This window comes from Scomber scombrus, chromosome 17 (genome assembly GCF_963691925.1).
Source record: "Scomber scombrus chromosome 17, fScoSco1.1, whole genome shotgun sequence".
NCBI classification, from domain to species: Eukaryota; Metazoa; Chordata; class Actinopteri; order Scombriformes; family Scombridae; genus Scomber; species Scomber scombrus.
The window spans coordinates 8,369,897-8,389,741 of record NC_084986.1 but is presented as its reverse complement, the minus strand read 5'-3'; the positions used below and the strand labels follow the sequence as shown (position 1 = coordinate 8,389,741).

The following is a 19,845-nucleotide window of genomic DNA, read 5'->3' as shown; positions in this document are numbered from 1 at the left end:
AAGGCGGAGGGGGGGAGAAAGAGAGAGAGAGAGAGAGGGAGAGAAAGAGAGAGGGGGAGAGCGAGAGAGAGAGAGATGATTGTGTGTTGCCAACATCTGTTTCCTGTGTTATATAAGCTGTGGGGGCTGGTCTCCCTTGGAAATAGGAGATATTAAAAAGTCCTGCTGTCACTGACCCTGCTAGTAATCTTATACTACTGCTACTGCATTCCTGACTGCAATATTATCTTTTCACATATATACGTTAACCATTAGTAATGGTAGGCTACCAGCGTTTTATATAAAACCCCCACAGATGTATAACATGACTAAATATCATGAATAAAAATCTACCAAGATTAATTAATTTAAGACCGTTGAATCAAAAATATATATAAAAAGGAAATAGTAAAAATACTATATACTTAATACTAACCCACACCTATATACTCAGTGAATTTAACAAATGTATGGTTAAATATTTTGTGAAATACGCATATTGACTTTCTTGCTGAGATTTAGCTCAGAAGATTGATACCAATCTCATGTCTGCATTAGGGATGTCCCGATCCGATATTTGGATCGGATCGGCCGCCGATATTAGCAGAAAATGCATATCAATATCGGATCGGCCTGCACGGGAAAATCCCGATCCGGACTCCCGATCCAGTTTGTTTTCAAAACTCCGCGCACCGATGTAGATAATCCATTCCAGTTTTTTTTCAGCTTTTCCCCCCAAATCTGGTCTGCGTTTTTCAGCACACCTAGCGACCTGTCCAGCATCCCACTATTTATTTTCTACTCAGCTTTTTTGTGTGTTTTGCTTTTTTAATACAGTTTACAATATTGTTTGCACTGATGGCTTTTTAAGCCTTGGTTTACACTCTTGTTGTTCAAGAGTAGAGCACTGATGCCAATTCAGTTTGTGTGGTTAATTGACTATTTATTATTTTGTCTATTTTGTGTTTATTTAACCCTGTTAAGAATAAACAGGTCAGCTTCTCATTACCAACCATTGTGGATTATTCAAACTAACCTAATTAAGTTGGCTAGTTGTTCTTAAGAGTAAAACCCTTTTCAACATGAGTATAACAACAAAATAAGTAAATATCTTTAATCCTTAATACATGCTTGGATCGGCCGGTATCGGTATCGGCCTATGCTAAAAGCTACAATATCGGTATCGGATCGGAAGTGCAAAAAGCTGGATCGGGACATCCCTAGTCTGCATCATTTAATAGATGTGAGCTTAGCTTACTTTGCTTAGCATTAAAACCGCTCTCCTCATCTGCCAAAAATAACTTAACAATCAATAAATAACAATCAAATCACTTATTAATACACTTGTTTTTGTTGTTGTAAAACCATTTTGTACCCCAGTGAAGCCAGCTGTTTCCACATGTTTCCAGTATTTATGCCACACTATGCTAACAGCTACTTTAGCATCATATTAACTGGACAGATATGAGAATATCAAATATTCAGATATTTCTTCAAGACTGGTGACATTATTGTGAACAAATCCCATAAAAAAATCAAACCTAACCATAAAATGTTCTTACTGACAAGTCCTGCCTGTGTAGCCAAAGCCAAGCTGAGTAAACTAAGCTTATGCCTTTATGCCCAGAACCTCTGAACTATTACTAAAAGAGTCACATCATCACACTGGGTAACATGAGGCTTCATTACAATGAACACGACTACTGGAGTTTATTTTTCAGTAAATTCCAGGTACTCCATCCTGCTGCTCTAAACACTCACCAAAGCTTCATTTAACCAGGAAAAATCTCATTGAGATCAAAAATCTATTTTACAAGAGCGTGCTGGGCCAAGGCAGGCAGCAGGACAATTAACAAACATAAAAAAACATATTAACCCATTTAAAAATTTACAATACAAATAAAGAATGAATTACAGAATCACAAAATATTAAAAATACTCAGAATCAGTATCCATTGCAAGTCATCAACATCAGGGATCAAACAGGGGCAGATGTGCCTGCCTCCAAGTCATTTAGAATTACTTTAAAAGCATCCGGTGAGACCAGCAGAGCACTTAAAATGGCCTTTTTCCTATTTCGGTACAGGCTTCAGAGACAGATAGTAGGAATAAGTCCTGGGAGCCAAAACAACTTCTCATACTTTTCTGAAGGATGTAGCTCTGTAGGTAAGATGGAAGCACAGACATGAACGCAGCAACGAGACTCCTTTTGGCCTTGAAGGAAAACCCATACGTGTTTTTGAAATAAAAACCCCATTTCGACTTCAGTTTTTTCCCCCTACCGCTGAATGTGAAGCTTAAAAGAGAGAGAATTTATGTATTACAAGTCATATTTGTACTGAGATACAGACTGAATCGCAGAGCCTTGAAAAGCGGTGATGAATGGAAGGTTCATTGGCTTTGATTATGCTTTTAAAAAACATCATGAGTTATATGTAAATGAATCCATTGCTAAAATAGCTGCCATAAAATATTTAATTCACTTCTACATGGATAAAGTTTTCTAAAGACCACATTGACCAGCTGTTCCCTTAGTCCTTCTTTTTAAATGAAACTAAATATGTAACCTGATTCTAAATATTTATGTCTGTAGTATAAATAATTAGGCTTGTAGCTGTGAGCCACATACAGTGTAGTTTAAGGTACAATATGTTAAAAGAAGAAATTCCTTCTTATTAATGATAACGGTGGCCTTTAAGCGAGCTGCAGTGCTAATATTAGCTAGCTAAAACTACAATATGTTAGCTTACCTGTCCAATAGGAAGAGGGTAAGAGGGGGAGTGTACTCTATTTCTAAGTCAATGCTAGCTAGTTTTGCACCCTGTTGATATTGTAGGGGGGCAGGAGAGATGCGAGGCACTGTGGAGCATGCATGAACGTCACATCCTTTGAATTTTACCAGCAAAACGTATTTCTTCACATTCTGATGATCATTTTAATTCATCTTTGAACGTTCTTGCATAATTCTTACATATTGCACCTTTAAGTCACAAAGTACTGAGAGACACACTAACACATTGGTGATTTGGGTCTTTTTTTTATTTCATATGATTTTTAATTGACCTGTTAAAATGCACCTACATACTGCAGACTACTGCTTTAAATAGCAAGAATCATTATTAACAATGACATCCATTTATTGTAGAGGCTCATTTTAACCTTTGATATTGGCTCTTATGAGAGGAAAAAAGTACATTTTGTTTTCAACTAACCAGATGAGATATTAAAAAAAACCAAAACTTATGATGCACAAATACAAACCCTCCAACTGCCACTCTCGAGCGTGCAAACATGCAAGGCATCAGTGTAAGAGGCTTTGTCAGGTACATATGACTTAACCTATACTATCAATCTAAAGTATTATGACTAAATACAATTCTATGATGGACGTCCACAGTTGGGAGCACAAGCATTAACCCTGGCTATGTTTAAGCCTGATTAACCCACTGTGATACAAGGATCCATCATCACTTACTGCACATATACTGCACAGATAAAGAGAGGATTAATAATATAGTATACTGCAGAACTAGTACAGCGTGGACCACATACATGTCTGAACACCCATTAAGACATTCTCTACAGCTGAGGGGGAAAAAAACAATATGAGGTCTTTGGTTTAGAAATGAAGCAGAAGCTTTTTTTACACGCACGGAGTGACGGGAATTACAGCAGAAAACAGCGAGAGAAAATAGGCAGAATGAAGGGAAAGAAGAAGAAGGGTTTTTTTTTGTATTTTGACTTGATACGGGACGTTTTTGTATTTGTTGGAAGGCCATTTGACAACAATGAAACAACAAGAAACAACAGGACAATGGGGTCCTTTTAGGTGTAAAAGATAATATTGGTTAGAGAACAGGCTTTTCTGTTTATCGGTGCATTGAAAAACTGAGCAGTATAATATGTGGAAATTTCTCCTACAGGTGTTATTAATTGAGCTTTCTTCCACAAGTACCAAACCTGTTTTTCATGTGGTTTTAATTTAGTCCAAAGTTTGCCCCAGTTTGTGCTTCTCGTGCAGTCCCACATTTTTACATTTGAGACATTTGAGCACTGATGAAGACATTCAAGTCAAATATATGGGCTGCGGTTTTCCTCAAAGATGAATGCAAAGAAACTTGAGACACATTTGCCAACACTTACAGATGTTTTGAAGACCAGATTCCCTGAAGACACTTATATCCTTCTCATATGAATGATATTGTCTAGTTGACAATACATTTTTAATTGGTTTTATAATGTGCAACTTTTCTTCAACCTAACAGAAGGTTATATTTGTGACTGATGCAAAAGTCTCAAATGTAAAAAACAGTGATTTCATTAAAAGGCACAAACTGAGCATAATCCAATACGCATCTCCCAAAGCACCTACAGTACAATCTAGGGACACTTCGGCTATCGTCTGATAATGATTTAGTCTCTTGGGGCAGCGGCCAATGTTTCGGGTAGCCAGCGGTTATCCGGGCCTCCTTAAGTGTGCTAGTCACTGTTTACAGTGCGATAAGGAACTTGAGATGTGAAAATGGAGTTGAGGGATGAGGTCTGGGACTGGATTGTTTCACAAGTAGCCAGTTTAGACTCAGTGAATACATTCAGTTAATGGGTGAATTCATCCGACACGTTCTGCCTATTTCACTTCCCTAACGACTGTTTATCTGCATGCAACAAAGCGTGTTAGCAACATTAACCAAAAACCAGAACATAAAATCTTATTCCATGCCTACAGATTCTGGATTCATCAGAGAAAGATACACAGCTATCTCATAGAGGTAATTTGGGTTTTAGTTCCTTCTTGGCTTGTTATGGTGGCATCATTTTCACACCTGTGGGGGCTCATAAAGAACATCACCAAGTAAAAGTGTGCCATTTCCTATCGTTCACTATAATATCAATATCAATTTTAATATGATAACAAATATTCATATTGTGATAATGGCCATATTATGACTTGCTGATGTATGACATTATATTGTTACACACTGCAACATCAAGCGTGTCTGAAAGTGACATTGCTACTGGCTCCGCGGTGAGGGTGTTATTTCCAAAAAGTGACTGACTGAAGTGAGTGACTTCAGTAGTGTGGAAGTGGTTTGGTTGCAAAAGATCAGATACAAGAAACCGCAGTAATATGTAAGAAGACTGTAAAAACAAAAAAGGGAGCAATTCAACAAACTTATGCACCACCTCGAGAAGAAACATCTGGTTGAGTACGAGAGAGACAAAAAGTATTTTGCCATATCGTCAAGAACATCATTACTGCAGAAATACCCTCAAATATTGTTATTATTTTAGAGCCATATCGCTCACCTCTACCACAAAGTATCAGCGTTTCAGGTGTTTAAACCGCTTCCCCTAGGCTACACGGAAACAAATTCAATATGACTACAAGGCTTGTATTCATACTTATGATTCACAATGCCAGAAACAAACATGTAACACACAAGTTTTACAAAAGCCGCATTAATTGATTTTTTTGGGGCACTTGGGACAGTGGAACAAGCTGTAAACACAACATTGACATTTTATCACCTTATAAAGCTGTCATGGCGAACATGCTAGCAAATGACACCCAAGAGACAGGGAGCAACATCTGGGCACCTGATGAATGATAACACTATGACACTATGTTCACTGGCTAGCCACTGCAAATAGATACCTACTGCAGCTGAGATTTAACCAAAACAGTACAGTTTTGCATCCTAAAAAGAAAACATTGAGCTTGAAGAAACGACACAGATCAGTAAAGCAGAGCAGAACTGCAGAGTTGGGCAATAAAACTCTGAGTTTGTCTCTATAGCTGTGTCCTCTCACTTTACTTGTAGTCATTTGACCCACTGTTAACATAAAAAAATATTGATTAGTGCAGCTTTAAAGTTCAAAAAAGGGGATGTTAACGTTATGCTATACCCAAAGTGTTTCCTCATTCTTACTGATTATTACTCATGAAGTAGTGCATGACTGTTAGACTTCCTCAACACATTGCACCAGTAATAAAGCCCACCATGATAAGTTAAGATAAGTTTTTTTGTCCACAGTGTCTGTCTCAGCTTAATTGTGGGTTCATGATAGACACACATGGAGGTGTCTTTTATGTTTTATACCCGAGGACCCTCTTGAAAACGAGACGGTCCATCTCTCAAACACTTCTAAACTGCAAACACCCTGCATCTAAAGAAAAAGCAATCAAGAAAAAAAATAATTAATTTCTTTGTGGTTTCAGAGAAAACAGCCTCAGCAGCAGCAGCAGCAGCAACACGCTGGTAACTTAACTTTAAAGAAACACCTGAAGCAGACAAATCTCCGCTCCACTCCAGATGCTACAGTTCATAATGCTCCGAGTTAAAAAAAAAACAACATAAAAGAATCAAGGACGCCTCTCATCTGAACGGGGCAAGGTTACGTTAAAGGTGACACACTTAAGTGCAAAACCGAGAGACTTCATAGTGAGTCTTAGATTACAAAACTGCCTGTTCTCTCTGTGGTGATTTCATAAGAGGCTTTGAGAGATATATCGCTGTGAGTGTGTGTGTGTCAGTTTGTGTGCGTGTGTTTGTGTGTATTGCGCTGTTACAACACTGATCTTCAGCAGTGATCCAGAAGTCTGAGGGCAACAACACTTGTCATTAAGGCATGTCATTCCGCACAGTGAAGAATCCTGTTTGTAAACAAAGCCATGGCAACCGTGGGACTCACACTCTCTCACGCTCTCTCACGCAAGCTTGCACTCCCACACGCAAGGCTGACACCACACGCATACACACGCATACACGCACATACACACGCACACGCACACACAAGCACACACACGCACACAAACTCACACACACACACACGGAGCAGCAAGCTTATTCTAAACTGGTCCCCATCTTGTCATCTGCCTGGATATGACCCAGAAATACAGTCACTGGAACAAATAGGCCACTGTCATATTAATCTCCACCTCTGTAAATTGATGGGAATATGATTTGGTGCGTTCACAGTAAGCCACGTCTCCCTGCTTCCTTCTTTCCCCCGTGTCTGTATCGCTCACAACGATAACTTGACCTCTCCTTAACCAAATCCTGCGTCTTTCTTCCTCTCCTCTCCGGAGCGAGCAGTGAGTAAAATATAATGCAACATAAAGAAAATTATCTTAGACCCTGTAATTGCATGCTCTATTCAAAAAAAGCATAAACAGGTAAAGGAGAAGGCAAAGCAGGGAGAAAAAAGGAGTATTCACATGCAGATATTCTCAGTGAAAAGCTTTGAATGGTGGAGTCTGACTAAAATTACAGAGATTCTGTAATTGCAGCTTCAGATAAAGCACGGCACTTGGCAGGTAGAGTAGGAGTCTGCAGAGATGTGCCCTCATTTCTACACCGGCACAGCGCTCGCACGTTCGTGTGTGCGTGAGTCCTTTTAAGCATTCATGCATGCTTGTGAGTGTGCATATGTGTCTGTGTGCTTGTTTGTTTTTGTGTCAGACATGCCCTGTGTGTGTTTGGAAGTGTGTCTGTGTGTGTGCATGTGAGAGAGAGAGAGAGAGAGAGAGAGAGAGAGAGAGAGAGAGAGAGAGAGAGAGAGAGAGAGAGAGAGAGAGAGAGAGAGGGGAATAGGTTTGAAGGGTTAATTAGCGTGCTGTCTTAAACGGTGTGCAGTGACAGGAAGACAAGACAGGCTGTCCTTGCCAAATTCACCTCTACACATGCTGCTCCACACACAGACACACACACAAGCACATATGTGCATATACCACAGGATAAGGACATATACTCCTTCTCCCCCACTCAGCACCTTAGTACCCATCTGAAGCCTGCACACACATGCTCACATTTTCACACTCACACACACACACACACACACAAACACACGCCTAAGTCAGTAAAGCCAAATCAGTTTTCCCGTTGCTACAGCAACAGCATACTTTTATGTCAACTGCAACCTAGTTACTATGGAGATATGTATACAAGAGAAACTCTGTGCCGTTGTAGTCAAGGGCCAGATGACAGCATAGCATGAGGGCGTGTGCATGAACACACACACACACACACACACACACACACACACACACACACACACACACACACACACACACACACACACACACACACACACACACACACACACACACACACACACACACACACACACACACCACGTCCTCTACATCCTTCATCCATTTTGTTCTTTAACACGCAGACACACACACGCAGCTCACTCAAAAGAGGAGTTGAGGTTCATTTGCTGGTCAAGGAAAGCATAAAGAGCTCCAATATCCTCCGGTATAATCTCAATCAGCTAAACACGCAAAGCTAGCATTGATCCTAGCTGTTTGTCCCCCACCCCCCAACACCCTTGGGCGAGATGAAATCTAAAGTCTGATGGCATCTGTGTTATTAAATCCTACAGTATTAATTTAGCACTAATTGAGTGAGGGATTCATTCCCTGTTTACCCTGAGTGTTTAATGGAGTAAAAATCTGGATGGGAAAGCCAGTATAAAGGACTGTATCAAGACTTAAATCAAAAGCGAAATGCTGTTCCCACTGGGGAAGTGCAGAACGTCAGAGTGAAAGAGAACTATGAAAGCAGAGATCATCAACTATTGATAAGGCCGAATCTGGTACAGCTGTAGACAAAATACAGAATATGTTTGACTTCAAGTTGGATATGCCTGCAAACCGCTGATAACTGTCTGGCTGTGAAATAACTTATAACCACACATGATAGAGTGAATAATGGGCCTTGTATTTACCATGTGGCTACAGTATTATTACGCCGTATAAGTATTCTGAATGTGATTGGTGAAAAATGATTAAAAAATGTTGACATTGGGGCTATTCTAGGGTGTAACTGCTCCATCCAAGAGGAGCATACACAAAACTGTGAAACTGTTTACCCAGTGAGTGAGTTATTTTTGAATTATAGTGGATTCAAGGATTTATGTTAAACACTACTTTTTTTATTCCACGGTACAATATCGTAGATAAATGTACACACTCAGAATATGGACATTCAAATAAAATGGCACAAGGTCTATATAATGTGTGTAGTGACTTTATATTAGTCATATAACTAAAGTTGTTGTAATTCTCTTTATGTTGTCCTTGGTCGACACTGTCTAATTATCGGCTTGTCAATCAACCGTGAAGCAGTTTGAACCACATTAACCTATATGAAAAGTGCTATATAAATATAGCAGTTTGATTGACTGATTGATTGATTGATAAGTAAATTATACAGTTATAATATGGGTGAGTTTGCCACTCTTGACATGGCCTAACTCTGACACCTGTACATTAAAAAAAACAATCAATAAGCTCAATTAATAGGCTTTATTACTAGAATATTTAAAATTGTTTAATAATCATTCTCAATTCTTTTAAAGAGCTGTAACTGTAGTAATTGTTGAATGTAGTAAAAGTAGTGATGACTGTTGGGCTAATGTTAGCTAACGTAATTTCATATACTGACAGAACAAACCTGAATATTACAGAAGTCCAGATTAAAATGATCTTAAAGTATTGCTGTAATGCTCTTAAACACATAACTCTGAGGTTTTCTGACTATTAGTTCACAGTTGCTGGTGTTTCCTGTTGGTCAGTGTTGCAACTTCAAACTGATGCATGTAGACAGTTTATTTTACGTTGTTTATCTTTTCTCCACTCTGCAGGTTCGTTTTTTAAAGATGTAATCTACTAGATATCTTTCTTTCCTTGACGATCTAACTTTGGCTGAGTGTACAGGCATCGAAATGCAAGTCAGTAAACAATTTAACTTTGTATTTGGGGTTATTCACATTCACATTAAGCAACTATATTAGCTGACAAAATCTGAAAATGTGAGGCCTGCTAAGAATATTCATTCTGACCTTGATTTTAAGGGAACATAAAGGACTTGAGGGATCTAAATGTAAAAATCTAAATTTTAAACCTTTGTTAATGTATTAAACTAAGCAGCCATAGGAGAACTTGACCCAAATAAAATGCTGCATAAACGAGTGTCTTTCCTCATTTCCTGATTAGATCAGCAAACATGATGATCCAAGAATAAGAAGTAAAGGAGCTGAATAACATGGTGGAAGAATTGGACCTTATATTCGATGCCAACTTTCAACACAATGGAGACATTGCATTCAGTAACTCAAACAGTGTTGATGCTTGATACACAGCTCATAGCTTGAAGGAAAGTCAATATTATCCAACATTTCTCTAGACAACTGCTGATGTCTTTACCTGGCTCCGGTCTTTATCCACCTTCTTGAAGCACTTGTTAAGTGACAGATTGTGGCGCACTGAGTTCTTCCAGCCCGTGGGGGCGCTTGCAAAGTAAGGGAAGTGCTCGAGAATCCAGCCGTAGATATCCTTCACCGGCAGCCGTTTGTTTGGCGCATCCTCGATGGCCATAAAGATCAGGCAGCTGAAGGAGTACGGCGGTTTTCTGTTGGCCCCTGCCACCAAGTCGTACGCTGAGTGTGCATCGCCGAGCAGGGGGTCGTCCGGGGATGGTGACGAGGAGGATGGCGAGCGGGGGTGCTGACCGTCGGGGTCCTGCAGAGGAGATACGCTACGCAGCCCTGAGTGGCTGAAGCTGTTAAGGAGGTCTGTGCTCTCGTGGAGCCAGGAGAGACTGGTGAGCTCCTCGTCCTCGGCCTTGGAGAAGGAGGCGGACAGGGACAGGGAGAGGTCAGCCGCCTCTGCTTCGGATGCTGCCGTGGCGGCGTCCCCCTGCCGGTACGGCGGGCTCATGCCCTGTGAGGCACTGGCTCCACTACTGGGGCTCTGGGCCTTCTTACTGGGGGGCATGGTGGGTCCCATCCAGCCCAGGGCTCACTCCTGGAGAGGGAGACAGCAGAGAGAGGAAGAGGGTACCAGGACAGAGAGGAGGACAAGAGGGGAAGAATAAAAGGAAAAGGAGAGAAAAGAAACAAGGTCAGCTTATGAAATTCAGTTGGCTTCTCACATGAAGCCTTAATTTTTTTTTTAAAGGCCAAAGGGTGGAGACACGCAACAAGATTGTGACCACGTTCCCAATTAGGCTGTGTTAGATCTGAGGGGAAAAGTATACATCATCATTTTTCTCTGAGGCTTTCTATCCAATTCTGTCTGGGATGGCAAATTTAGTGCTTCGTCGGTTGAGGAAATCTTGCCTTGTACAACTACCCTCTAATTACCAGCGTACCAGGAAAGTATTGACATTACATGAGGTTGCTGTCATAACACATGAATACTGTTAAAGGTCTAATAGTTGCAGGGTCACTGTGCTTTAACATCTCAACAGGGGGGGAGAATTTCATCATCAAGGTTTGAACAGTGAATGAGTGCAGAAAAACTTCAACTCCTGGATTTACAGCAAAGTCACACAGTTTCTTTGCAGGATATCTAACACTGCAAACGACCACGATTGGGCCATTTGCCAAGAAAAGAAAAGAAACAAATTAGAGTGTGAGTTCAAAACCATCCCAATCCTAATCAGACCATTATTCTACTAACATAAGAGCAATGCTGCGCTTGCTAGACAGAGGCATAGTGTGGTAATTGAAGGGGAGCGGGCCTGAGTATCACACCACAATCAGAAGGCTCACAACCAGGCCTTTGATTGTCCTCTAGCACAGACAGCTGTGGGAAGGACCTAGCCAGTAGCTACGGCAAAATGTAATCTGCTCCACTCACCCTGTGAACATGTTTCAGAGTCTGGACACACACACACGCACCCTAGATTGGATGCACACGTGCTCACAGACAAATAAAAACACACACACACACACACACACACACACACACACACACACACACACACACACACACACACACACACACACACACACACACACACACACACACACACACACACACACACAAACCTAAATTTGCACAAATTCTAGCAAAGTAGTACACACATAAAGAAGCATTGGTATGAAAATGTTGAAAAACTAAAAGCATGCACACACATGTATATGAAAGCTCACATGCACACACACACACACACACACACACCAGAGAGCAGTGCCATTAGGACATGGGGATTAAGTCCAGATATGTTCTGGCTGGCCCCTGTGTGGTGCGATCGCTCTCTAATCCAAGGTGATCATCGGCCGATCTGTCCCCTCACTCTGCCTGATTGACTGACAGCTGTCACCCATGGCAACCTGCTGTGCTGTGACAACTGTCAGTTCGCTACAGCTCCGGCTGCCGTGTCACCATGGCAACAGAGCAAAACAACTCCTCTCTGGTTCTACCGCTTTTCTCTCTCCCTCTCTTTTTTCTCCTCCGTGTCTGTCGCTCTTCCACATATCTCCCTGTCTCCCTTTTTTTCACTTTACCAGCGCAGATAACTCTGCTTAACAGTGTTGATAGGCTGTAGTGGAAGGACTGAGCTAAATATAGAATTGTGATGTATAGCTGCTTCGCTGTTGCTCCACGTATAGTCGGCCAGCCTATAGTCACCCCACTGCTCCATCCGACTCTCTCCGCAGCGGAGGGAAACGCTCAGCGGAGCCTGGTGTCTTTGATCTCCTCTCTTCTCTCTTTTCACTTCTCACGCTTTCTGACAGCACGCACGCTCATTCAACAAGCTGTACCTGTCTGAGGTACAGCGTTGTGGCACCAATATTGACATTGAGCATAATGAATTTAAATTGCCCCGGTAACGATAACGCCGTAGCTGAAAATAGTGAGCGTGTAATCAAAGGGAAGGGACGAGGTGGAAGGGGTGTTTGACAAGCTTTTCAAGGTGTGTGTGTGTGTGTGTATTTATGCATGTGTTTGACAGGTGTTTGCTCGTCTTGAGAAGGAAGTAAGGGCATCGCAATGACATTGTTCCTGGTAGGAGTCCACTGGAATGCAGTGATGGCTCTGATGCTCTCTTTCTCTCCATCTCCTCTTCCTCCTCCTTGTTATGTTGCCATAGCGGCAAGGGGGCCATGAAACATTACGGCTGACAGTAAAGTCATCTCATTTTACTGTTGCTATGACAACAAACTCCTCACTGTTGGTTGGGGCCAGCGCGAGCTGCCGCCCAAGCCTTGTGCCTGAGTGTGTGTGTGTGTCTGTGTGTGTTTATGTGTGTATAAGTGGATGCATGTATGTGTATGTATGTATGTGTGTGTGTGTGTGTGTGTGTGTGTGCGTGTCTGCGTGTGTGTGTGCCACCATCTCTCCCATGGGCTCTCATAAAGCTTAACACACTTGCTCAGCTCTAAACAAACTTTCATGCAACTTCTACAGCGAGCCCCCTCAGGACCAACTGCTAAAGGACAAAGGCAGATATCGCTCCAGTTCAGACTAAATGATGCCTGCTGTGCGTGTTTGTGTGTGTGTTTGTGTGTGTGTGTGTGTGTGTGTGAAAAGCATCCTCACATTTGTTTGACAGATGGGACTGTGCTATTCTCTCTGTCTTCTTCATTCTCTGGATCTCTTTTGTGTTTGCATGCTTTGTTTTGATTTGTGTTCGTCTCTGTTTGGCATGTCCACATTTGGCTTAGCTTGTGCATGTGTTTTTTTCCCCCCTGCATTTGTGTGTGTGTGTGTGTGTGTGCGTGCGTCAGACTGTAAGTACGCTCTCTAACTATCTGTCCATAAGTACAGTTTTCACGGTAAGTGTCTGTGCATACCAACGCAGTTTAAAGCAGCTGTAATCTGTAAGGTGTGTTTCTGTTCTCGCCGTGAGCCTGGCGCCACGCCAGTTCTGTTTGCACTCTCTCACCTGATAACACGGACCCTTAAACGACACCGTTCAATTAGAATAAATGGCTTTCTCGGTTTGAAAACAGCTGGTGGTTGTTGGAACACTTAAATCAGACTATTCCTATTATTACGCTGCCGTGAATACAGGTAACTGAAAACTACCGTGTTGAACGTGCTCAGACTCCACGGATGGAATAAGCTCTCTTAAGTCCTTCGACAACTTCTATAATCACTTCATTTTATTTAACAAAACAATAGCGACATAAGAGCCACTTACAAGCTTTTTTTTCTGATGCTTTCAACCATATAACATGGTCTTCATCAGCGGATGGAGTTTGCTCAGCTGCGATGGGGATGGATATGTTGACAAGTGAGCTCAGTGGCTCTTATGATTTTATCCGTAGCACAAAGGGTTGGCTTAAAAAGATAATTAGTAACTTTTAGAAACAAGCCGCGAGCTTAACTTAACATCTGAGCAAACTCCATCTGCTGATAAAACACCATGTGCTGTGAGTTGAAAGCCCCCAAAAAGCTTGTAAGAGGCTCTTGAGTTGGGACTGTTTTGTCAAATTAGTATTTTCAATGTCATCAGCGAACACTTGCTCTTAATTATGTTGTTTGATGGAGCTCTTGTGGCTTCAAAAATTAAGCAATTAATGGAAAAATAGAAAGCGAAATTAATAAATAATCATTAGTTGCAGACCTAAATGGCATCCAGAACCAAAAAACTGTCCTTTCTTTTTTCCTCAGGCTCTGGATTGGACAATTTGTGACCCAGTTTCCACCTCAGTCTTCTAAAAAAAAAAAAAAAAGTAAACCGTAAAATCTAAATCTGAGCTAAACTCTCTTGGAGCGGTTGTGTCTTTGCCAGGGATTTGTGAGCACCGGATGTCTGACAAGATATCGATAAACCCAAAGGTCCTCGTCCTCAGCCTGCTGCTTGGTTCCAGCCTCACCTATCACAACAGTGCGCCATTAAAAGCAAAACATTTTAAAAATCAATACACTGTTGTAGCAGTTACATCTGTAAAATAAAAAATAAAAAGCTAACAGTGCACCAACTGACATGATCACAGATATGAAGTTTTTATAGACACTCATTTGGCATTCAACCATTAAATTTCAATGAATTGAGACTAGGACTCTGATTTTGTTGTTCTAAAAAAAGAAAAGCCCAAAAAATGTGCTCATTTTGGAGAATGTCATTGACCTTGATGCAATCCTGCTGACCTCAGGCCAACTCACAGCCTTCTGAAGCCTTTATTACTGCAGGCAGAGGCCACCAGTGTTTACACCGAGGGGAGAAGGTTAACAAACTCCTCTGAGAGCGGCAGAGGGTGTAGACTAATTCATATGCTCTAATTGACAGCATAATCATCTTACACTGCATTCATGCTCTCGCCGATACTAGTCTAAATCACACGCCACATTTACGTAATCCTCAGAAGATCTCCGTTCCCTGCTGGCAGCTTTTTCTGTCTGACTTGCGAGAGAGAGCGCTTTTTGTGTGCCGACGCCAGAAGAAACATTTCAATAATGTACTTCATTTCATTGTCTTGAGCTAGAGTCTGGATCCTGCCTGCTACAGTATTAGCCAAACTGACTCTCCCAGTGAAAGTTACAGAAACCCCCAAAAACCACATCAATGCAGGAATATTAAAATAAAACCAAGATAGGCTTATGACATGCTGTCAGCAGCGCATTTATGCTCTGCTCTGAGGCCTCTGCGGACTGACGCGACTATTAAAACTTTGTCAGTTTGATCGCAGCTCATGACATATGTTGCATGTCACATCCTCCTGCTCCTCGCTTTCCTGTCAGTCTTCTCTACACAGCCCAATAAAGCCAGCGCCATGAAAATAATCCCCACCCACCACCCCCACACCCGAGAATGGAATAGTAATAGTAGTAAAGGAGATAGCAGCGAAGAATGGAATAGTAGCTGGTAGGAGTTATTACTTTGCAGAGGGGTGAGCTGAACCTTGTGGCTCCTCTGGCCACAGTGATAAAGCAGAGAGTCAGATGCACCGAGGCAAAACTAATCTGGAGTTTTGATGACAAAAGGACGACCTTTATCCCCCCCCCCCCTACACATGCGCTGGATGGGTGGAAGGGTGGAAGGGGAGAGGAAGGCCAACAGAGAGAAAGAGAAAATGAGAACTCTCTCGGAGACTGAAAAATAATAACTTCTGCTACATATATGTCAACACCGGTTGTACAAAGCCTTGTGATGTTCTCCATTTTCAGCCCATGATATTACCCCCCCCACCCCCATCTCCTCCATCTGTATTTCCTGCTTTTCCCTGACGACAAATATCAGGGTTCCAGAGGGCTTTATGGAGGCAGAGCAGGACCAATCACTTCCTATATGGCCTGAGTGTGTCTTCCTTTTATGTTCTCCACAGCAGCAAGGAGTTATGGAATAGAGGTCAGAGGTCAGGGTGTCCCAGAGGACTGCTCCTGACCCCCCTCCCAGGTCCTGGCTGCTGCTCTCAGCTACCCAGCAACTCACACACATGGATAAACATGCACACATTCAGAAACACACAGAAATACACACGTTTTATTTGTCATTTCCTCTGAGGACTAATTTACACAAGCAAGGCAGATCTTTATTCAAATCAAATATCCATCAGTGTGTGTACACAGTTTAGTATTGTGTCAAATGATCAGTTGATTAATCAAATTTACACATTTTTTTTTATAATGATTGTTTTTTTGTTTTTGTAGAAAACCGCTATTGTGTTTTTCATTTCATTTAATTTTCACAGATTTGAGATGCTCTGACTTCCTTCAGTAAAGATCGTTTAACTCAGGAAATGTTCGACTTTATAGAAAATTATCTTTTTTCCACTTTCTTGTCCATTTGACAGCTGCGTGGGTTGAAACACTTGTTTTACATTGTTTTTATTCAGTTAAATTGATACAGTTAATTAAAAAAATGTACAGCAACAAATGATTTTCTGCTTTTTAAACTATATTGTCTATTTTAGGGCCACTTTTTCTTCTTCAGTTATAAATATCACGCTATATTAGTGATAATTTGCTTCCTGCTGTATGCTACATATTGTTAAATGCAGATTTGCCTGTACTGTGAGCTATTGTACCATAATGTTCCTGTGATTTCCAACCTTAATCAATTAAGCATGAAAATCTAAATTGTCAAATTTTCAACTTGATCCAGTTTCACAGCTTTTTTCGGTTTCAGCGATGTGAAAACGCCACCTTGGGCTCTGGAAAATTGAGATTTGCATTTTTTTTTACTCTTTTCCAACATTTTATAGTCAATTCAAGGATTAATTGTTTAATCAGGAAATAATTCAGCCTCAGTATAATGTGTTGTATAAGCATCAGTCTAATAGGACAAGAGAAAATGACTGGAAATGGAAGTTTGTAATAAAGTCCAAAATGAGGCACATTTTGGACTTTATTACAAACTTCATTATTGATGTAACTTGTAAACATACTCTCAATAAGAAAAGTTAGAATCACAGCTGTTGGAGTTTTAAACATTACCCCATTTGTCTATTGGCAAACCAACTAAGCAGAAAATAAGCACATAATATACACTTTATAAAAGAGGAACTGAGCCCCAGAACTTTCAAACTGAAAAATGATAGCACCAAACACATCAAATGAGGCCACTGCTTATGCTGAGAGAACAACAATATACTGCTTTACTAAAAAAGAACAATTCAACTATCTTAGAGGCAACAAGTCAGATAGGACACGTGTAATGTATGTTAGAAGAAAATCAAATATTGGCAGTGAATAATTCAAGACGACACACCCTCCGTCCTCCAAAGTAGGCTAACCAACAGAGCAAACAGACATTTGCATCAGGCAAACACAGAGTAAGTTTGGTATGATTCATCAGCAGCCAGCGATCATGAAGTCACGCTCACCCTCGCTCTCTGAGGATGGCGAACAATCAGACTCAGACACACACACACACACACACACACACACACAAAAGCAAACTGAGGTTGCGAATGTGGACGCTTGAAGGTGACTTGTGTGTGGGTGTGTACGTGTGTGTGTGTGTGTGTGTGTGTGTGTGTGTGTGTGTGTGTGTGTGTGTGTGTGTGTGCGCAGCCCGGAGGTCCCTTGGTGGAGTGGGTTGGACTGACTGCGACAGTCAGGTCAAGCTTTAAAAAAGCCCAGTCCCAGGGCTCTGGACTTCCATGGTAATGGTTATGACACGCTACGGGCCCACATGCAATCACACGTTCGCTCACTTGGTTGGTCCACTCTTTTCTCATTCACTCAGTCCAAGCCAAGTGACTCACTTTCATGGTAACATAACCAGAGTTACATGATTTTACCACCACTACTAGCAGTTGTCATTTGTGTTGGGTTCTGTTTTGGGTTCCAGCTCCAGTTAACATGAATTTGATGAGATCTGAGGCTAAAGAATCTTATATATTCAGGTAGAGGATTTGCCATTTTAAGCTGGTGCTGATTATTGCTTTAAATGGTAAAATGACAAATGACAAATGTAGCTGAAGCCAGATAATGTATTATAATTAATGTTAGTGTTGTAAGTAACTTGTTGGAAGGAGAATATGAAACCTGGCTGTTTCTATCTGACCAAAGATTGTTTGTGAGAGAATGAAACAGCATGTCCTAAAACTTTACAGCCTCAGCCACATGTTTGTTTAGCTGTTCAACAAAACCAACAGAGTGATGAGTCTTCTTCAGTCTTCTTCAGCGTGCTTCAGTTGCGTCATAAAAATGACAAACTTACGTGTCACATGCTTGCTATTGCCTTAAGGTTGCCGGGCAACCAGCTGAGGTACAGCGCAGAAATAAGCACATTTCCAAAATAATATTTATTGAATTGTCCTGAATTGGGACCTTCAGTATTCGGAGCAAATAGTTCATAAAACATATAGTGTGGTGGAGAATCTGATGAGCTGAGGGAAGGAGATCTCTGGAGACTGAAGATGTCTTAAGCGGAAGTATTTATTTGAGCCCAATATTGAGGAGATTTCAGAGTGTAATCACATGTTACAGATGAACAGTGCAGTGACACCCTAAAATCTAAGGCTGACCTGGAAGAGGGGCATATTTAACCCCCTCAGAACCTCACATGTCCCAGTCAGTCTACTGCGATGCTGGTTATTTCTGCTTCTCTGCACCCTGAATGGGAGGCAATTATTGGTCGACCTTATTCTAAACTTACACTCCTCTTACCTAACTCATACTCCTCAACTCCCCAGAAAGATTGAAACTTTGCCTATGACCCTGAGACAACTGCTGGTGGTTTTATCTATCTTCTGTTCCTTCTCTGGAGCCAGATAGACGCCTTAGTTTGCCATGTGTCCACAGACTGGAGTACGCGCAGCTGCCAGTGTCGAGGCCATTGATAAAATATGGAGCTACTGTTGGCCTGTGGGGACCTGAAATAGATCACTGTGTATCTGCCGTGACCTGTACACTGACCCCAAAATGCATGAACTCAAGGGAGTAAGAGAGAACATCCCGAAGTCAGTTAACTAGGCAAATTCCTTCACATAATTAAGTTACACCTGTTAGTAAGTTATTTGTTTAACTTAATTTACTTGCAAACTAGATTAAGGAATTCAAAAGGATTCACGTTCAGTGGGCAGATAATGCTGAATTCAGATTTGATGAAATGCTACGGAATAAATAAATACCCACAATATCAGTAGTAATGTTTAAAGATAGCATTTACTATCTCACTGTTGCCACCTTTTCCTCCTCTCCTCCTCCTTCTCCTCCTCCTCCCCCTCCTCCTCTTTCAAGCCCTCCCTCCTTCGCCTGGGCCCTCCCTCACTCCCTCTAAGGCCTCCCTGTCTTTTCTCTTTGACAGTGAGCAGGTCCCTGTTGGCGCTCCGTGCTCTTTTACAATATTGTGGGAAAGGAGAGAGGGACAGAGCGAGAGAGCGAGAAAAAGAAAGAGGGAGACTGCCAGAAAGACTATACGATATCAAAGCGGCCAGCGCACAGCCAACAGAGTTTTGATAGCGGGCAGGGAAAGGGTGCAGGCCAGAGAAATGTGAGGAGAAAGGTTCGGTGAACTGTTTAAAAGAGGGGAGCGTGATCTATCGGGATCCCCACATTGAGGGGAGAGCAGGGTGGATGAAGCTTTGAGGTAGTGAGTGTTTTTCAGCTGGATGTCCTGCAGTCACAGAAAAAAAAAAAAATGAAAAAAATAAGCAGCTCTCTGTGTCTGTCTG

General features: G+C 41.5%; 1 protein-coding gene across 3 annotated transcripts in view; it reads right to left on the bottom strand.

Annotated features, from left to right (window-relative positions):
* The window catches only part of ches1 (checkpoint suppressor 1), a 59,704-nt gene that overhangs the window by 23,490 nt on the left and 16,369 nt on the right, over positions 1–19,845 (bottom strand). For all 3 annotated transcript variants that reach the window (XM_062436796.1, XM_062436798.1, XM_062436797.1), the window contains exon 2: positions 10,193–10,792. In XM_062436796.1, the coding sequence (XP_062292780.1) occupies positions 10,193–10,774 (582 nt within the window). In that variant the 5' untranslated portion in view covers positions 10,775–10,792. The remainder of the gene's footprint in view (positions 1–10,192; positions 10,793–19,845) is intronic.